We start from the raw sequence: 16,501 nt of genomic DNA, 5'->3' as shown, positions 1-16,501 counted from the left end.
GCTGAAACCACGCCCCCCAAGCTCGAATCTATTGACAGCAGTGACTGTTCAACCGTCACTCAAGTGGCCACACCCTTAATTATGCAGAACTATAAGGCTTAATATGATTTAAACAGATGAGTTTGATGGTCATTGCTCAAGAGATGCTGTGTTATCTTTTGCTTTTCTTTCTGTTCTTATATTTTCTATTGCATTTTAATTTTCTTCTGTTTCTTTTTTGTTTCCTTCTGTTTTCAACTTTCACACCTGTACCTCACTCGTATATGCACTGGTATCTCTTACTCTCACCCCATCACTCCTCTCCAAAACACCCAGTCTGAAGTCTTGGAAACAGACAGTGATGAAGAAATCTTGGAGAAGATTATAAAGCTCCCTCCCCAGGCTTTCCACAACAAGCAGCTCTTTAGCATCCCAGAGGTCACAGAAGAGGAAGACAATACAGAGTCAGAACCTCACATTAGATCGTCCACGGGCCGGATTGTGTCGGGCCAGGGGCGTCGTTATTCCCCCGATCACACCAATAAAGGACGCAAATCTGATTTGGCAGGAGGTAAGGGGTCGGTGCGCGTCAGACCCAAGGTTCACTACGCGGATACGGTAGACACCATCAACTATTCGGACAGGGAAGAAGTGGAGCTGGACGCTGATGGTAGTTCCTATTCTGGAGCTCTGTGTGTGCCCCACACATCGCACAAAGGACACGGCGACAGACCGAAGAGAGAAGCTTTGCTCCGTAGCCGGACGACCTCAGAGTTTGCCAGTGTTGGTTCGCGTTCAGATACAGGACGGGGACAATATTTACTCAGCAAGACCGTACGACGCGTGAAGTCGCCCACCGGGCCCTCGACGGAGATCGATGTAGAGTACGGGACTGATAATGATGAACCTCAAATGTCTGATTCTGGTGAAGTGGTGTTAGAGCAAATGAGTTCAGAGTGGTGGGTGAAGGGCAGTAATCGTGAATATCAGCATCTGCTCCGGGCACAACTCGCACCAAGTGACCGCTCATGGGTGTGTTTCATGTGTGTCCGTCTCTTGTTATTTAGCAGTCCTTGTTTTCCTTGAACCAGATGGAAACCTTTTGCATCCTAAAAATGAAGACATGCAAGTGTTCGCACCTCACCTGTCTTAAATTGATCCATGTAGTGCATTTGCATGTATGTCCACGCAAAAGGTTTAAGTCCAAACACGATTCACTTGCAGCTGTCTGTGTCCCTACACCCTGTAGTGATGTAGCTTTTGGCTTTTTGTTGTGTTTTTATATCTGATGTTCAGGTAAACTGACGCTATGCTTAGATTGTGGTTGTACGCTGTGGCTCAGCTGCTGTGTTTGTTCAGAGATGTGTTTTTAACCTGCTTTAGTATAGAGCTCCTATATCGGCTGCCTTTGTGTTGTAACTTAAAACATTCCTTAGCTTTCTCTGCTGATCACAGATCAGATGTTATTTGAGCAGTATTGTGTGTGATTGGTTTCACGGCTCCAGCTAGAGGTCTTCTCCGGTCCGAAGAAATGTACCCGACCTGAAATGACCCGAATCACTTTTTACCCAAACCCAGCGTGCATAAATACAAAGACCCGAACTGAGACAAACCCGAGAAAATTAGACCTGAGTCCAACTCGAACCAGTGGAACTGACGGGACCCGTATGTAAATGGCACTGACGTGTGGGCAGTCTGCAGCCCCTCACGCACCAGTCAGACAGAAAGAAACCCAGTTGCCTCCCAACCAATTTGTCCCGATTGGTCCATTTATGTTTTATTTGTTATCTGATCATGACAACAAGGTAACTGCTTAAATGGGCATTTCACATTTTTGACAGGTCTGGCTCAGTGAAAATTAACCTACCGCCAGCCACACAATGCCACAAACGCTCTTGGCAAACAGAGGAGGGGTTGGAAAAGGACTCGATGCACACACGGGAGTTAGTTCGGGTCTTCTATGGTCTGTTCGGCAAAAACACATTCATTTTAAATTACCCGGTGCCGCTCATTTATACTCGACTCGTGTCCGAGGCACACGTTAGACTTGAACACGCTCCGTCTCGTCTTGGACCTCGGGTTTTCAGATCTAAGTGGACCCGTGAAGACATCTAGCTTCAGGACTAAACTGTTTCCCATTAGGGGGCATACATCAAACTTGAATTTTCTTCTGAAGCTTGGCTTCCGTAAATTGTATAATCGTTAATTTTTATATTCTGTGTTGATGTATTTCCTGTTAAAACAGGAAGTTGTGGGTGGGGCTTATATTTTTTTAAAATAACCTTTTATATATTAGAGTAAAACATGGGTAACTTTCTTTGTGGCAAATGGACAGACGTACTACATTTCCCATGTTGAAACATCAAGTGACCTACGTTGGTATATAAAGAAGTTAGTCGTTAAGTGGGATAACGTTAAACTAGTGCAATTTAACCAATTTAAGGGACAGCTGTTTAATGTATTTGCATTTGAATAGAGCTGCGTTACCGCTTTTAGACATTTACGAATAAAACAACACCCATTCGTCATCTTTGTTGAATAACTCCTCTCCCGGGAGCTTACGGGTTAGTAAAGGGTTCATCAAATGACCAATTTTGGATCTTGCCGGAAGTAGTAGGTCATCCGGGTACTTTTCGCCTACTGTTTTAGGAATATTATGAATTCGGACATACTACTCGCCTCACCTACTGCTTTTCACCTACCATATCAGGAGTGGGGAACCCTGGGTCCTGGAGGGCCACTGTCCTGCAGAGTTTAGTTTCAATCCTAACCAAACACACCTGAATTTCATTTCCAAGTAATCCTGAAGACTTGAATTAGATTTTTCAGGTGTGTTTAATTAGGGTTGGGACTAAACTCTGTAGGACAGTGGCCCTCTAGGACCATATAGTATGGAAGCAGGCGGTTTTGGACGCAGCCCTACTTTCCTGCAGAGTTCACCTCCAACCCCAATCAAACACACCTGATTCTGATAATCAAGCTTTTCACGGCTACCTAAAATTAGAAGCAGGTGTGCTGAAGCAGGGTTGGATCTAATTTAGGTAGGAGGGCAGATCTCCAGGAACAGGGTTGGTGACCACTGTTGTAAGTGATTAAAAGTGTGAGATTTTTTTTTAGTATTGTTTTAGTCTGAAGCCCCTGGTGTTTGTATGTGGAATAGTGTATGTATTTGATGGACTGCATATTATCTTTATTAGTCTTTAACTGGAAGTTTCTTTTGTATCAGGAGACTGAAGGTAGAGAAGCATCACTGGCAGGTGCAGTGTGGTGCAGCACAAATGATGTCACTACTAAATCCACACGACCTGAAATTAGACAATCCAGAGGTGAGTCTCTCGCTCGTGATGTAAAATGATCTCTTGTCTTTCCTCTTATCTTGATTCATGCTACATAGACTGCCATTAGCATTACACACTTACACTTATCGAGATTTCCAGATACTTGTTTTCATTTCTTATTCACAAACATTTCTGCAGTCATACACATTCAGATGGACATCTTCTTTATTTTTTTACACAGTTTTTAAATGTTAACAAGTAAACCTAGGTTGATCATTTGGTCTCTGTGGATGCTGCGCAGTGATAAAGACACACGTAGTATCTGCTACATCATAGCTCCTTCTGTTTTAAGTATTTAATGCAAACTTCTCAAGAGGATCATGCTGGATTAGGTACAGCAGCTTTTAGCACGATTACCTCACTTAAGGACACCCATGGACCGCACCATCAGGTTTCTGCAGATGGGGGGAGACACACGGACATGAACTCACGACTGTCATGGTGCTCATTTACCCTTCAAAACCTAGAATTTTGCTGTGCGTGGAAAGTATTGTAATCATTATGTGTTTGCTTATGGACGTCTTACCTTTGGACACCCTCAGGAGAGGAAAGCCGAAATTGAAGAGATCTCCGTATTACTGCATATTTTCCAGCCAATCATATTTCTGGTTTTCCCTCCATGTACAGTAAACTCCTCTATGTTTACATTGATGCATTTGGCAGAAAGTTTATCCAAAGAGGCTTACATCACATTTAATCTCTACATTTTTAACCCATGACCTTTGCATAGCTAGCGTAATGCTCTACCGACTGAGTTAGGGAACACTCAGAAACATTATGTAATGTACATCAGACTGCTGCTCACATCTCTCTATGGGTACAATCACTCGGAGCGTAAGCATTCATGCTTGACGGAAGGCGTATCTGAAGCGTGGCCAACAGCCAATCACAGTGGCCGCATGGTCTTGCATAAACGTAGTTGGCTGGCCCTGCACTAGGTTATTTGCATAAGGCGATCTGATTGGCTGACGCACACGTTGGCACTTGAAAAATTGAGAAATGTTCAACTTCTGCCACGAGCAACGGCAGTGATGCAACGTTGACAGATCCACAATTCAGTTCGGCAACTTATGATGTCACCAATTTAAGTAACTGTACATTCACATGGGGCGTAAGCGTTAACGCTTGAGGGAAAGCGTGTCTGAAGCGTGGCCAACAGTCAATCACTTTGCCCGCAACACATGCTTCGATCTTGCATAAACATAATTGGCTGGCTCGCAACTAGGTTATTTCCATAAGGCGATCTGATTGGCTGAAGCACGCGTTGGCGTTGGGAAAGTTGAGAAATGTTCAACTTCTGCTGCGAGCAACGGCAGTGACGCGGCGCTGACGGATCCACAATTCAGTTCGGCAAAGCATGACGTCACCCATTCAAAGTAACGGTACATTCACATGTGGCGTAAGCGTTAACGATTGACGAAAGGCGTCATCCTACAAAACAAAGAAAAAAATTTTGTAATGCAAGCTCCTTTGTGTAAATATTAAAGGTGTAGCTTAAAGTACTCACATACTGTACTGTGTGTTTGTGCTGCAGAGTCTAGAGCAGCAAGAGAAGATGAGGTGAGGATTTTTGTTGCTTTATTTCCATACGACCCTGCCGTCATGTCACCCAATCCTGACGCCGCTGAAGAAGAACTTCCCTTTAAAGAAGGACAGATTATCAAGGTATGACAGCGAGATTAAACATTTTCATTTGATGCTTTTACATCAGAAAGTGTCAGTGTTGATCTTGTATCTTGTATAGCCAAAAGTAACTTATACGTTTCATTTTATTTTCAGTACAGCGTTCATTAACTGATCAATATTATTTCTTGTGCAAAGTTCGTTATGGTTATACGATTTCCCCTCTGCAGGTTTACGGGGACAAAGATGCAGATGGTTTCTTCCGAGGTGAGGCGGGCGGTCGCCACGGTTACGTGCCGTGCAATATGGTTTCAGAGATCCAGGTTGAGGATGAGGAGACCAGAGATCAGCTTCTGCTACAGGGTTTCCTCTCTACAGAGACATCTATGGAGAAGATAGGTGTGGTTTTCACTGTTTTTTATCTCCAGAATGACCAGAATTCTTTGCAAATATTGAAATTAACTCATCCTCTGTTGAGCTCTGATTCAAACTGTCCAACTAGACAACATTTAAGGCATTGCTTAAGGTCATTTGGAGGCATGTTTGAGAGAAGCTTATAGATCTGGGAGCGAATGCAGAATTGAGTTTGCACAATTGCGAGTTTTTAGTCCATTTATGTTAGTTTGAAACATCGTGTTAATGAATTTGAACCAGTGGTTTCTAACATGGTTGCCCGCACAGAGTCTGTGAGTTGCCCGCCAAACAGTGGCGTGTTTACCCACCACGCAAACCACGCAATTGCGTGGGGCCTCGCGGGCTTGGGGGGCCCCCTACTGGCCACAAGGTGTGGGAAAGTATGTCACGTTTATTCAGACCCGAATCTAAGGTACGGATAAAGCACGCGCGAGCGAGAGATTTGGGAGTATGCACGTAGAATAATATTTGCGCTCATCCTCGCGAGGGCACATATAGGCTACTTCATGAGTGAAACTCTACGGGAAAGCGCACCTCTGCTCAGCGCGCACAAATGCAGCCACACAAGTGCTGGAATGAGCGCTCGCTCGACTCTCTCTGTGCTCTCGTAACTGCACAACATTCACTCGATGGTCAAGTTTACTTTAAAGACTTTGGGCTTCACAGCTGTGATTGGTGGTTCGGTTTGACGACACGCATCTTTTGTTCCACACTCGTACAGGTATAAACATGATAAAGACACCACGCAGGGGTTTTAATCACGTCAAAAATAGACGACAAATCATATTCTGTATCTCATCATTGTCATTAAAATATCATCTTTAGTGTATTTCTAGTCTATATGCTTGTTGTATCTCACAGTAAGTTTGTTTTTGCAATATGAACATAAGAGTTTTATGTGATCCCCATCCATAAATTCAAGCAATAACCAACTTACAATGTTGTTTGCTGGTGTTAATTAGTTCAGTTTGTTAGATCAGTATGAATCTTAATCTAATGCTTCCTCTTTTTCCTCATTTAGTTTTTTTTTTAGTAAGATTTCAGACACTGAAGTGGCAGTTTTAATTACATTGTTTTAAATCCTATAATACATTTGCAAGCAAAATATATATCTGAGAGGGGCGTGAAACATTTTTTTAAACCAAAAATTTTTGTCATACCAAACTAACAATTTAGTGTTATTTTAAGCAGTGTAAAACAAAATAAACCAGGTTTATATATCTCTCTTAAGTCTATATACTGAATATTATTGTTGTGCAATTCAAATGAAAAACCTTGGACAATGCTGGGGCATGGGGGCCCCGGTTCTTGGACTTTGCAAAGGGCCACCAAAATGGTAAACACGCCACTGCCGCCAAAGCACATTCTACTAATAGCCTCAATTTTAATATTTATTTATTTATCATAAAAATGCTGTCAGGGAAAGATTTAAGAGTCTGATAAAAATGTTTATTAATAAGAAATCATGCCAGACGCACTTAGTGGGTTTTGCATCTGAACTCTTCATTTTTTCCTTTTACAATGTCATGTGACATCACAGCACAGTGAACTTGTTTAAAATACTGAAGAAGACGCATACAGTTTCCTCAGTGTCTATGCCCAGAAATCTAAATGTCGATGTTACGATGTGTCCATCAATAAACCATTTCACCCATGACAAAGTTTTGTTGCACTTAGTCGCTGACATGCTGCGTTTATAGTGTTGTGAATGATGTCGTGTTTTTGTGGTTTGTATGAGCACACAGCGATTATAAAGGAAAAAGTTGAGCTGACAGCTGGCGCTCGTTTCTCTTCTCTCTCGTTTCCCAGAATGCTTTGCTGCTGCTTTGATGGTTCAACACTTTCCTCTCACTGTGGTGTCTCGCTGCTAACGCTTGTTATTCTCTTTCTTTTCAGCTGTATTCTTTTCTTTATAAAGTTTTGGTTTTCTTTCGGCTTCTCATTCATTATTGTCTGCTGCTTTTTGTTTCCTCGTTTCCTGTATCAATTTCATAAAGATGCCCACTTACATGCTCAGACTCCACGCCGCCTCGCCCCACCGCCGAAACCTAGACGCTCCAAGAAAGGTGTGTGTCAGCGTTCCTTTCAGATTCCACCTGCGTTTTTGCATCAGCTTTTCTGCATCTGACTCTTTCATTAGATATTCACAGTCACATGTTTTACAGCAGACATCTTAAAGACAACCTGAAATTAAAAAAACTTGATAAATTAATTAATTACAATCACGTCATAATAAAGCAATAAACCCCGAGAAGCAGTGGGTTACCAGTGCATTTTATAACAGCTAAGGGGCGTTGTTAGGCACGACGCGAAGCGGAGTGCCTAAACCCCCTTAGCTGTTATAAAATGCACTGGTAACCCAACGCTTCGAGGGGTTTATTGCGTTTATAAAACGGTTACTTCATATGCATAACGTTAGCGGGATTTTATAAAATAAAACCCAAAAAAGTTGTAATTATATTAGTACAAATATTACTCTTCCGCCAAACAAAGTAGTTCCTCAGAATCAAGTGTGACTGAAACAGAGCGCAGTTCCCAACCAACACAGACACAGCAAAGACACAATGAAAATATGATTTAGGACTGTGGTGTTTATTTTATAAATCACCATTCATCTAATTTATACATTAACATTTATATCGTGCAACTGTTGAAGTGATGATCAAATATGCTTGGAAGCATGCTGAACTCTTTCCCCGTCAGCGTTTTTTTTTTTAAGTTGCCATAGTTTAATGCCTTCCAAAAAATTATCTTCTTTATATAAACATAAAATATCAAATGAAAGAACAGACCATCCGCTTTGAAACAAAAACAAACAAAAAAACATTTCATCCTACCTTCATTTGATCTCTTATCACCTCTCAAATTTTTTTATTAAAAGCGGAGATAATTCCATTTTTGTAAAGAACTTTAGTAAGAGATTAGATTCAGACGGAGCCATGAACAGTACTACACGGTGTTTTCAGTGAATGCGTCAGTGTTTAAGTTGGGTAAGATCGCCACCCAGTGGATAATAGCGGACGTGTGAACTTGACTTATAAAATCCTTAGACAACGTTTTCTCTTTATTGACGAGATGACTCAACAATATTTATTGACATTCATCTGGATATCGCCATTAATTGTGCAATTTTAGACAAATTAAAAATATGATTTCAGACTGTGGTGTTTATTTTCATAAATCAATACGCAGTAACAGTGGCGCAGTGATACTTATGTAATGTGGTCTGAACCGTGAGGTTACCGGTGTATTTTATCACGGCTTAGAACGCGTTTCAACCAATCAGAATGAAGAACCAGAACTGCCCGTTTTATAAAGTGTAATTTACGAAAGAGGATTAAAGCCTATTTCTTATTCTGGTTCTGATTCTGAAGCCTACCTAAAATAATAAAATAAAACCATCTCGAGATTAAAGTCATTATAATGCAAGATTTAACTAGTAGTTTTTTTTAAGAAAAAGGTCAAAATAATTTGAAATTAGTAGATTTTTTTACCTAGATATTTCGAGAATAAAGACATAATATTTAGAGAGAAAGTAAATAAAGTGCATCTCCCTCATATTGTTTTATTAATAACGCTGGTATGTAATTTAGTATCGACTTTATTCTCGCAATATTACGACTTTATTCTCGAAATATTATGAATTTATTCTCGAAATATTATGACTTTATTCTCGCAATATTACGACTTTATTCTCGAAATATTATGAATTTATTCTCGAAATATTATGAATTTATTCTCGAAATATTATGACTTTATTCTCGCAATATTACGACTTTATTCTCGCAATATTACGACTTTATTCTCGCAATATTACGACTTTATTCTCGCAATATTACGACTTTATTCTCGCAATATTACGACTTTATTCTCGCAATATTACGACTTTATTCTCGCAATATTACGACTTTATTCTTGCAATATTACGACTTTATTCTCGAAATATTACGACTTTATTCTCGAAATATTACGACTTTATTCTCGCAATATTACGACTTTATTCTCGCAATATTACGACTTTATTCTCGCAATATTACGACTTCATTCTCGCAATATTACGACTTTATTCTCGCAATATTACGACTTTATTCTCGGAATATTACGACTTTATTCTCGAAATATTAGGACTTTATTCCGTAATGTTACTTATTTAGACTTTATTCTCAAAAAACTACTAGTTAAATCTCGCATTATAATAAGTTTAATCTCGAGATGTTTTTATTTTTTATTTTAGCTTGGCCCTAATCTTCCTTGGTAGTAAATAATCATTTATAAAAAAGCACTTAATTACACAAAAGATATATTTTGTTTGTTTAATCTGAACAGAACACTACAAAATATCAGAAAACTGAGCAAAATGGACAAATATGTTTTATGTACCAATAAAAGAAAATTCTGATTTTGAAAAAATAAATGATTTTAAAGTTAAACATGCAGTGCTATTATTCAATTATTAAAATATTAATTTAAAATCTTAGGGGGTACTTCAAAGAAATAATTTAGGTCTAGGGGGTTCACCTGGTGTAATCCATGGGTCTTCAATCCATGCTTTTCTATGCTTTTTTCTACATCTATTAATGTAAAGCTGCTTTGAAACAATTAAAACTTGTGAAAAGCGCTATATAAATAAAATTGAATTTAATTGAATTCAACAGGGGATCCGGTGGCCCCTGTGGTACTGCTGTGGTATTACTGGGGTCCTCTAAATTAGGCATCATACAAAAAATATTATTAATATTAATTTGATCAAAATGAAAGTTCCCAAAACTAAAAACTAGTAAATTTACATTTTCAAATCTTTGTAATGTTAATATCATATCAAGTATGTCAATCCAGTAGGGATCCCTGCTTCAAAAGGTTGAAGACAAGGTTTAAAGAAAGTAAATACACAGCTAAACACTATATCATTTTGTCTTGAGTGGTCTTCTGTGATTCATAGACTGAGATGTGTTGATGAATTACAGTCAGTAGTTTGTGGTGTGACTCTCAGGTCTCGCTGTGTGTTTGGCTAATGTATGCTTTCTTCATTTCAAATAACTTTTTCTCGTCTTTGTTTGGTTTGCCTTTTATCCACATGAGCCCAAGTGTCAATCAGATCAGGGCAGCCAATTAGATTGTGTCTAACCCTTGGCTCCACCCATCACCTCTCTCTCTTTACAGTGGAGTCAGCAGCAGTTTGGGAGAACACATCTGTGATTGACTCGTCCAGTCAAGGTTTGAAATCGCTCTGCGTTGTGTCTTTCTTTTCTTCATCCTGTAACAGCCCATAACAGCTGAACTCAGTCTCTTACAGTTTAACCGCATGTTAATGTCAACTTTCAGCTCATTCAGCATCACGTGCTGTTACCATGGAGATAAGCATCCAGCACGCCCTCCTGTTCGAACCAATCACTGGCTTTTGATCTCTGTTTGACACGTTTCGTTTGCATCTTGTTTATTTGTTATGCTTCATTTTGTGACATGCATGGGATGTTTTTATATTTCACTCTCATGTTTCTCCTGAGAAATGAGCTTTATCTTAATTTGAATAAACTTTGTGTGCACTTTTTATTTTATTTATATTAAGTGTTTAAGTAGTGTGCAGTAGATTAAAAAATGCATTACAATTTGTGTTTTTTGTTTTTGGAGACTTGACAGCTACACATTGTCATCAGAACAGCAGTTCACATCTTGATCATCTGATTAATTTCTCTCTGAAGCTGATCTGGTTTAAACAGTATGATGTTCAGTGATGTTGTATGTTCGACCTGCAGATCTTAGTCACTCAGCCGGACCGATGGGAAGCTCGCGTCCTCGTCGGATGGTGGCCATCTTTGATTATGATCCGAGAGAGAGCTCACCTAATGCTGACATAGAGGTGACACATATTGCACGTTATTATAACATTTGAATTTCTGTATTTTATATAAACTACACCTTCAGCAAAATGTAACCAACCCCGACTCTTAAACTATGCATGTATTTATTTGTATATACAGTATATAATATTTTTAATAAACGTAGAATGTTGTTTTTATATGTGTTTATGCTCTGAAACATCAAAAGACATTGATAAAGTTTGTGCCAAAAAATCTTCATAAGATTTCTATAATTTTGATACTTTGTAAAGAAAAACAGGGAGTGAATGTGTCATGTAGTCTCTCCTGTCATAGCTGTTGTATATGGAGCTCAGATGGCTATTCTGTCAAAAATGATATGAAGCGAATGCTTTTGCACGTATTATACGTTCATCCAATACATTTGCTTCAAATCCGCTTAATCCCAGCCTCAGGCCATTCAGAAATACAGCTTTGATCCACAAAACGCCACATACGTTTTTCAGCAAAGTCCTTTAAGTCCATTCAAACTTTGTCCCTTGTGAATTCTCGGACCTGAATACAATCGGAATGTGGCAGCCACATGAATCATTTTTACTTTTCGACTTTCATCATTTGCAATATTTGTATCTTTAGTGTTTACTCTATCTGTTTTTTGCCAAAAAGCTTGCATGCACTTAGAGGGTTTTGCAGCGAAAGTCAGTCAAATTTGTAAAAGTGACATTTGTAAAAATAGGGGATTTCATTTACTGACTAATAACCAAAAAAAGTTTGTCTACATGATTAATGTTATATTGTCTTTCATTGACTCCAGGCTGAGCTGACCTTCAGCGTGGGTGACATCATCTATGTGTTCGGTGATATGGATGATGATGGCTTTTATTACGTAAGCTTCCCCCTCTAGTTTTATGTTTATGGTGTTTCACCGAGTGTTAAATTATGATGTCTCATTGGCTGAGTGCAGTAGCGGTGCATGATGGGAGTTTGTGATGTTTCAGGGCGATCTCAACGGACAGAAAGGTTTGGTGCCGTCAAACTTTCTCCAGGTCTTTCCAGAGACGGAGAATGAAGCCTTGAGGTCTGAACACACGTCAGCGGAGAGCCGCAGAGATTCACAGGTGTGTGTTTGTACTGCGTTCTGCATGAATGTTTTCATTCTGTTCTGTCATCAGTCCGTTTATAGTCGTGCATGTCCGTCTTATGTGTGCTGTTTCTTTCATTTGTCCTGCATGATGTTCAGAGGCACAAGAGAGGAGTTCATTTTAAACTATGAGCGTAAGTGTTTTATAAATCTGAATACATTAAATCACCTCAAGTCCTCTTCCCTAAAATCAAACACATTCCCAGTCAGTGTTGGGGGTAACGCATTACAAGTAACGTGGATTACGTAATAATATTACTTTTCTCATAAGATTAAGATTTGAGTTACTTTTTTAAAAAACTTTTCAGTTTAATTAATTTGATGTAAAAAAACAATGTACTGCATAAAACTGAATGTATTAACGTAGGTTTACGAACTCTATGCGTGCGCGCCTGAGCAGGAACAGTTTCGGTCAGAAATGGAGATGGCTTGACATTTTTGCAATGGAAATATGCAATTTAACGCAAAAGTAACGTAAGCATTACTTTCCATGAAAAGTAACTACGTAACGCAATTAATTACTTTTTTGGGGAGTATCTTAATATTGTAATGCCTTACTTTTCAAAGTAACTTTCCCCAACACTGCTCCCAGTTCAGTGTGTTTTTGTTTTCCCTTATTTTTCCATTTTTTGTTCATTTTGTCTGCTCGACTCATTTAAAGCATCAAAGCTTAAACCTTTGATCAAACGCTTTGAAGGATCACAAGCGTTGTTTGTGTATGTCCTGTCGGATCATTTCAACACATTAACGGCTGTGTGACCTCACAGGTCAGTCAGACTGAGTCATCAGAAGCACCTGATCCTGTGAGCCCCTGTCAGTCTGATCCCGCTCCATCAGAGCCGAATCCTCATCCGGACTCTGAGCCAAACCCAAACTCATCTCCGCCCGTAACCCCCGCATCCCCTGAGAACGCACAGCCTGAGAAGAAAAAGAAAAGTTTCTTCTCTAAGGGAAAGAAGCTCTTCAGAAAGCTCGGCTCCGGCAAGAAGGAATAACGGCGAAGGACGGTGACGGGAAGGATTTGCAGATTGCACATTTTCTAGGTTAAGTTAGTTTGTGTGCATGCGTGTGTGTGTGTGTGTGTTTCCCGGGCCCTGTGTTGAGAGGTTTTCACTAAGGTCCTCTGCATAGTGATTGTGTCTACGGGAAAGTGGTTTCCTTCAAAAGGTTTTCTCCCAGGTCCTGTAAAATTTAGAATGTGATTTGATTGTGATTCTTTGATACTGAATCTCAGACTGATTCTTCTGGAAATGATTCCTCTGTGTATGAACAGGGATTTGAATCGGTTAAAGCTGTGACTAAGAGTTTGTGTCTGCTGAAACTTCACATTGACAAAGTCTGGATTTGGATTATGGACTGTGCACATTGTGGTCATACGGTGATGCTAACTTTAATAATGGCGTGTAAACGTCATGGTCTTCAGTTAGTATTCACAATGAAAAGCAAAGCACACTTATGAGGAGACTCGTTTAATGTATTGGCAAAATTAATGATATTGCATGGAAAATGCATTGAAAGAAAGTAATAGTTAATAGTTTTTGCACTACTAAGTTGGTCCACAACTTGCCGGTTGAATATTAACAGGTTTAGCTGGTTAAAGCTACAGGATGTGGTGTTGTGACTGCAAAAGCTAACCTGCAGTTTTTACCCAAACTTTATTGAGGTCAATACGAGCTGAGAGTAGAGATCTTTCATACTGATTCAATTTCTCGATACCTGTTTATTTTACTGGTGAAAATCTGAATGCATTTGGCTTCTGTTATGCTTATGTGGCACTTAAAGTTTTATTTGTGTTTTGTGCAATTCCAGGCATTTTAACTGTGAAAGCAAATCATTTATGCTAACATTACTTGATAAACCCAGATGAGTTTTCAAAGATTGCACTCAATGAAATATTGTATTTATGAGTGGATAAAACTTTTCGGTAACACGTTACAATAAGATTGTATTTGTCAACATTAGTAAATCCATTAGCTACCATAAACTACAATGAGCAAAGTTCACAGATGTTCATGTTAGTTCATTGTGCATGCAACAGGGACAACTTTTGATTTAAAAAATATATGAGTAAATACTAAAATTAACATGAGGTAAGATTAATAAAGCTGTAGTTTATGTTAGCTAATGCATTAACTCACATTAACCAATGCAACCTTATTGAAAAGTGTTACCAACTCTTTGGCAGTGTTTGATTCAGATTTATTTCTCCCGTCTTCATGATGATTCAAAGTGGAAGTCATCTAAAGCTGTAAATGAATGAATGTCATGTCAGTTGTACGCAGAAACCTAATCTTTCTCTGTAAAAGTGTGTGCGCGTGTCAGATGAAGGTTCAGATGTGACTTAAGTCTTTATGGTTTATTTTATCTCCAGCTTTGCCTTTTCTCAAACACACTGACGTGAATCTCAGTGATTTACATTATAAATCAGTCACGTGCATCTTAAAGCTACATGCACATTTGTATGAGAGCGACATTTGCTTCTTTTGTTTCTGCATGAACTCTCAACTTGTATTCGTTCACTTTTGTACTCGTTTCTCCGTTTTAGGAGCTCTGTAAAGATGTAGCATGTAAAAATATCTCATCTGAATCACATTGCAATATGATTTGCAGTAAACGTTTGTTAAAATGCTGTTAATGTTTGTTTGCAGCACACAGTATGATTATGTGTTATTCATCTGTATATTTGTTTGGTTTTTCACAGGGCTCACGTTAAATCATATCTCAGGTTTTAACTGGATGTGAATCAGTTTTGCGTCTTAAGCAGATCCTCGCTGATGTCCAAACCGCAAGCTCGAGCGTTTGCCAAACCTTTAGGTCTAGAGACCAATCACTAAATGCCAGCCGCATAGTGGGCGGGGCTTGAGATCAAACATCACAGGACGGAAGTAGATTAAGCTTGCAGCTATGCTCAATAATCGTACTTAGTAGGCACAATGAGTTCATGTTGCTTATTTAATATCCAAATAAAATGTTAGTGAACAGCATCTGTGTGTAGTCATACAGTTAACTTAGCTAAAATATAATCTGAACGCAACAGCAATGTTAAGTACGCACAGGCCGATTTATATAAATATATATTGTCATTGCTACTAATAATAGAAACTCAGCAAGTAGATGCATACTGTAAATGCCAGGCCATAATAAAAACTGAGCCTTAATGTACAGTAACTAAGACTGTACTTCAATAAACTGCATGCATGATGTTACTCCATCTATATTCTGCCTTATTTATTCTATTTATTATGTGTAGTTGTAATGGTCGCATGTACATGTATTGTTTTTATTGCAAGAAATACACAAAGGCCACGTCTGCAGTGTCAGTACTGCAGGTTTGTGTGTGGGATTGCCAGTGATTTGTATTTTTGTGATTTTAAGGATATTTTCATATATGGTGAGAAAGAGACTCTCTTCTAGTGTCGGTCCGTGATCGTAGGCCGACCGAACTCTTTTGTACATTTCAAGTTTTTTGTAAAAAGTAACTCACCTGTGATTAATGCTTCTTTCGGTGAAGTATTTATTTATTTCTTTGTTTGCATGGTAAATGATTGTGGATTCGCAACATGAGCGATTCACTTTCTTGGGACGTTTCACTTAAAGCGAATGAGAAGACTTGTTGCAATATGGACTTTTTACAGAAATAAAGTATATTTTCACAGAAAATGTGAGGTGTTTTTTGTGTGTGTGCATGATTTATTCAACAGACAAAAATAGTTTCACTCTTAATCATTTTATTGAAACAAAGAAATCCAAAGATTCAAACACATGCATACATTTGCAAAATATAGAAGAAGAGGAATCTTGCTTTAGTTTCTGTAAGCTTGCAATCATCTCACGTGGATGTATATATTAACACACGATGAGATCTGCACAGCTTTATGAAACAAGGCCAAGTTCCTCTTTTGTCTCATTTCTTCTGTATAAAGTCTTCATCTCGTGACGTCTCCCAGCAGCAAACAGTGCACTCATCCATAAAGTAGGAAACACTACACGGTGGTGAGGGGTTTAGTAGTGCTTTCTACTTTATGGATGACTGCACTGTACATCCCAACATCCACGTCTCATCCGCAGCTCTTCGTGGAGATCTCGTGAGGTCTCAAAGTCTCCGGCGCACAAACACACACACACACATAGTTGCACTTCTGCTGTGTGAACCCCACCCAAATTTTTACAATTCACTTGGTTAACTTCTC

General features: G+C 39.0%; 1 protein-coding gene across 1 annotated transcript in view; it reads left to right on the top strand.

Moving 5' to 3' along the window:
- Positions 1–15,971, top strand: part of tspoap1 (TSPO associated protein 1) — a 66,704-nt gene extending 50,733 nt beyond the window's left edge. The window contains exons 23-32 of the mRNA XM_065251117.2: positions 316–1,011; positions 3,206–3,305; positions 4,852–4,982; positions 5,171–5,339; positions 7,352–7,420; positions 10,515–10,568; positions 11,108–11,211; positions 11,985–12,056; positions 12,169–12,288; positions 13,079–15,971. Coding sequence (XP_065107189.1) covers positions 316–1,011; positions 3,206–3,305; positions 4,852–4,982; positions 5,171–5,339; positions 7,352–7,420; positions 10,515–10,568; positions 11,108–11,211; positions 11,985–12,056; positions 12,169–12,288; positions 13,079–13,306 — 1,743 coding nt within the window. The 3' untranslated portion in view covers positions 13,307–15,971. The remainder of the gene's footprint in view (positions 1–315; positions 1,012–3,205; positions 3,306–4,851; positions 4,983–5,170; positions 5,340–7,351; positions 7,421–10,514; positions 10,569–11,107; positions 11,212–11,984; positions 12,057–12,168; positions 12,289–13,078) is intronic.
- Positions 15,972–16,501: the final 530 nt, after the last annotated feature.

The sequence above is a fragment of the Paramisgurnus dabryanus genome, chromosome 5 (assembly GCF_030506205.2).
Source record: "Paramisgurnus dabryanus chromosome 5, PD_genome_1.1, whole genome shotgun sequence".
NCBI lineage: Eukaryota > Metazoa > Chordata > Actinopteri > Cypriniformes > Cobitidae > Paramisgurnus > Paramisgurnus dabryanus.
This window is presented reverse-complemented; position numbering and strand designations above follow the sequence as displayed.